Source organism: Apium graveolens, chromosome 10, assembly GCF_009905375.1.
Source record: "Apium graveolens cultivar Ventura chromosome 10, ASM990537v1, whole genome shotgun sequence".
NCBI lineage: Eukaryota > Viridiplantae > Streptophyta > Magnoliopsida > Apiales > Apiaceae > Apium > Apium graveolens.
Genome location: NC_133656.1, coordinates 207,284,048 through 207,288,417, shown reverse-complemented (window position 1 = coordinate 207,288,417; position 4,370 = coordinate 207,284,048). Strand labels below are relative to the sequence as shown.

At 33.0% G+C, this 4,370-nt stretch overlaps 1 protein-coding gene across 2 annotated transcripts; it reads left to right on the top strand.

Moving 5' to 3' along the window:
- Positions 1–477: 477 nt before the first annotated feature.
- Positions 478–2,039, top strand: LOC141689175 (uncharacterized). Of its 2 annotated transcripts, XM_074493367.1 has the most exons (4): positions 479–649; positions 742–879; positions 994–1,069; positions 1,548–2,039. In XM_074493367.1, the coding sequence occupies exons 1-4, from the start codon at positions 575–577 to the stop codon at positions 1,550–1,552; spliced, it is 294 nt and encodes a 97-aa protein (XP_074349468.1). In that variant the 5' UTR covers positions 479–574; the 3' UTR covers positions 1,553–2,039. The 2 variants fall into 2 exon arrangements, with proteins under 2 accessions (XP_074349467.1, XP_074349468.1); XM_074493366.1 differs by lacking the exon at positions 1,548–2,039 and having other exon boundaries at positions 478–649; positions 994–1,358.
- The last annotated feature ends 2,331 nt before the right edge of the window (positions 2,040–4,370 follow it).

Genomic DNA, 4,370 nt, shown 5'->3' with positions numbered 1-4,370 from the left:
TTTGTTCCCTCATTCCTGATGAGAGGTTGGTATATATTTTGCTATGATTTATTGTCCGAAATGTTTGATAATGTATATAAAATTTTAAAATTTTGATTTAGTGATAAAAATTCTTAAATAATTGTCTATATAGTCGACATTTTAAACTGGTGGGTAAATTTACATATCTGAAATTCAATAAACTATGCTATTATATTTTCAAATATTAGATTAATCAGTAATATTATATATTTTATGATTATTCAGACTCCATTGTATTTGTATTTGTAGATAATCATTTTTTATTATTGAATTGATTCCCCATAAAAAAACTATTATTTTTCTAGTATTATTTATCTGAAGAACTTTCTTTGAAGGAAAAACAAAAACATTTTTATTATTCACTCTTGGGCTTGTTAAGCGGACCATGTACGTAAATAGTTGGGCTGAACATAGCCCAGTTGGAAAAAATTGCTTTCTAAAAACTTCTTCTTCCTGGCCAAGCCACAGCACTGCTAGAGAAGCTACAATCTCTCTCTCTCTCTCTCTCCCTCTCTCTCTCTCTCTCCCTCTCTCTCTGTGATTAATAGTGGAAATGGCAATGGGAGCTGAGGCTGCTGACACAATCCGCACAGACGTACTTTTCGAAGCTAGAGAAGCTTGTTACAAGGTTCTTATTTCCCCCTTTTCTCGTTATTACCTCAAGCTACCTCGTATATATTTCACTATATGCGTGATTCATAATATCTTCGATTCTATCAGGCTCGGGATGCATTTTACGCTTGTTTAGAGAAAGAATCGGATAAAAAACCAACAGAAATTGCATCAGTTGGACTGCTTTATCCAAAGGAATGTAAAAACCCTAGAACTCAATATGTCAATCGATGTAGACCTACTTGGGTAAGCCATTTGTTTAATCATGTGTTTTCGTGTTTTGTTGAGTTTTTCTTTGAGCTTGTAAAATTATTCAATTTTGTTTTTAATTTGTACTGATATTCTGTTGTTTCTGTATAGGTGAAGCATTTCGACAGGCAGTATTGTGCTAAGAAGAAGGTTCAGAGATTATTGGATGACAGTGATTCGAGGAGAGGTCCGGTACCTCTTCCATACAAGTCCACTAATTGATGTTTAGGCGTAATATTATATGTAGACTTGCAATGTTGATGTTTGTGGTTCTGAACAAGTTGTTAGATGTAGCCAAGGCAATATCATCACTCACAATATACCTTAAGTTTCGATCTCGAGTTATAATAATTATACATCTTTCTCAAAAGTTGCTGACATTTGCAATTATTTTTTGATTGTGAAGGGGGATAGGAACTACGAAGTGATTGCATTTCTTGTTAAATAATTATATTTATTATATGTGTTTAACTGTATTTGACTATTTGTCTCTTTTACTATTAAGTATTAAGCATATTCATTAAATTGACTGCTTGGTACTTGAATTTTAGTTGCAATGGTTGGTGGAGAATTACTTGTGCTAGTTTTAGAGAACAAGCTGTAAAGTATTAAGTCTGTTAAAAGTTATTTGTGCCTCATTAGGTTTGGTTTATCAATTTTGGCAGCTTAAGCTTTGGAACCCTGAGGAAGGGGGGAAGTGAATTCCTTGGTTGATTGCTGTCTGTAACTAAAGGTGAAACCAAGGAATGGATTTCTTGTTGTCTTTGAAATGTTTCGGTGTCAATACCAGTGTTGTAAAAATCGGGAATCTGAACTAATCGGTTGAGCTACCCATTTAGGATTAATCGGAAATCGGGGATTAATCGGGAGGTTTGGTTTAACAATTTTGGCAGCTTAAGCTTGGACCCTGAGGAAGTGGGGAAGTGAATTACTTGGTTGATTGTTGTCTGTAACTTTGGGTGAAACCAAGGAATGAATTTCTTGTTGTCTTTGAAATGTTTCAGTCTCAATAGACTCAATACTGATATTTAAATTTCGAGTACAGAGACAATTTTTTTTGTGTGTGTGATCTAAAGAGTGTTTGAACCTTTGAGTGAAAACTAAACATTCAGAGTTACTAAATTAACAATGTTGTATCATATACCCATTTTCCTCTCTTTCCTCTTTCTAACTAGTTCTGCCAATTGTGTTTTTTTCTATGTAAGATCTGGTAAGATATACCATACTTGAATGGTTTACAATTTTCTTTTCAAGCAGTTTGTGATTTTTTGTGTCCCTTTTCTGGTGTGTTTGGACCTACAACAATGCATTAGCATTACAACTTGAAAGGCTGATGATGAACCTCTATACCCAATATTAATTAGGTTGTATACTTTTTCTATTTTTCAAGTAGTTGTTTTAGCAGATTTTGAGTGAACCTAATGTTTGTGTGTTTCATTTGTATTCACTATCCTCTGGAATCTTTATTCAGAATATACTTGGTGAATTTAGTTCACAATTTTATTTTTATGAATCACCTGTATCAAATGGCCATATCTTTATAAATGATGTTAGCTCAACTTCTCAAGCAGCTTCATGTTTTGCCTGAATCTTGTTTTTGGAGAAATTATACACTTTGTCACTTTTGTTTCCGTATATTTTCTGAGCACGAAATTATTGGTCTTTGCCTTTTGTTGTTTGTTTGAGCTTGTTTTCTCTTTCCTCTCTATAAAAAAACTAGGGAAAAATCACTGCAAATTTCACAAGGAATACGTTGTTGATATATCACATTGCCTAAAACATTACCACAGTTGATATCTGTTCATCCGAAAATTGTCATAATATGGTTTCTGGTATCAGCTGTTTAAATAATTAAATACTCTCACCGTTTATGAATGTCTGATTGTTGATTTAATTTTATCCCAAGTTTTTGATAGTATAGTTAAATTATATATTTTTTTTAAAAAATCGTGAATAAAAATATGTACTGACTATAATTTATAATAAAAGGTTTAAAAATAGTAATAATAACTTTCCGTATAAATTTCACTTTAAAATGCTTGTAAGAAAAATCAAATGGCAAATATGAAAATTTTGTAGAAGTATTTGGAGTTTAGTGTCACGTACCGATTAACTGGGACCCGTATATGCCATTTTTCATTGCGGAACTTTCTAAAATAATCTAAAATATGATAGTAATCTGTTGTAAATAAAAGAAAACTCTAGAATCTTGTGAAATGTACTTAGAAAATATCTTAGATAGATATTTTAGATGGAAAATCCTACAACCTTTTCCGGTGGAGGAATATTGTAAAAAGTTTTAGAATCCTCTCAGAGTAGTATAGAGTAGTATAAATAGAGGAGATCCCCTCATTTGGAGGATCATCCAACAAGTTGTAAAAGCTCTCACTCGTAAAAACTAGTACTCTTATTAATAAAAATTCCTCTCTTTTTTCAAATACTCTGAGTGTTTTGTGTGTGTTCACTTAGTTGTCTAGAAAGGCTTACTTAGTAATTCTCAAGAGGAGACAAGAGCTAAGTGTCGGCGCAGTTGAACTAAGGGAGTTCTAAGTCCGTGACAACGTGGTATCCGAGCCCAGGGTTGCGAAGGGTGTAACTTTGAAGGAAAACATCATGGGAAGTGGAGGAGATGAAGTCACTGATGCTAGCAACGTCAATGACCGAGGAAGGGATGTTATTCCACGCAATGATAAGGACAAAAAATATCGAGGTTCAAGTAAGTCCCGTCTTAACCTTGATCAACTTGAAGAAAAAGTTACTACTCTTGAAATACTGTTAGTCCCTTAACAATTCAACTAAAATTACAGAAGGGGGGGTTGAATGGAATTCTTGAAATTTTTTCTTAAATAAATATTGTTCTAATTTAAATATATATATATATATATATCAGTGTGAATTGATTTGTAGAGTGCGGAATAATAACTTCAAATGAATCAAAACACAAGTAATTAAAAACACAAGTCTTTAAAAACTTTATGGTGGATTTGAATATATCCACCAGAGATATATAATATATATCGAGAGAACTCTGTGTAGCAAAAAGCTCACAGCTGCTTACAAATGTTGAACAACTATAAATGCAGAGAAATACTGAGAATACAGCTTACAAATGTTTCTCTACTTGGTTGCTTAGTTAGTTGTTCTATTTGCTGCTTCTTGGTATATATATCACCAAGATTATAGAGTAATAAGACAAGATAATAAAACAAAAACTATTAAGTCTAATAATATGCTACTTCATTACTCTATTCCAGCATCTTTGACTATCTTCATAATAGCATGGAAATGGAAATGCTTCTTTGTTCTCTAAAACCCAGTTGAATAGGCTTCCACATTCCATTTGCATACACTCGAAGCATGTGGCTGTGTTGTCACTGTCAACAGATGTTTGAATTCTTTATCCGTCAGGTTCATGATCATCCGTCGGGTTGTCTAGTTGATCATCCGTCGAATAACATTGTTATTCATCCGTCGGGTAGCAATCTGAC

Coding starts and splice junctions, on each gene's coding strand:
- LOC141689175 (XM_074493366.1), top strand. CDS start 575: ATGGCAATGGGAGCTGAGGCTGCTGACACAATCCGCACAGACGTACTT. Junction 650..741: donor CTAGAGAAGCTTGTTACAAG/GTTCTTATTTCC, acceptor CGATTCTATCAG/GCTCGGGATGCATTTTACGC. Junction 880..993: donor ATCGATGTAGACCTACTTGG/GTAAGCCATTTG, acceptor GTTTCTGTATAG/GTGAAGCATTTCGACAGGCA.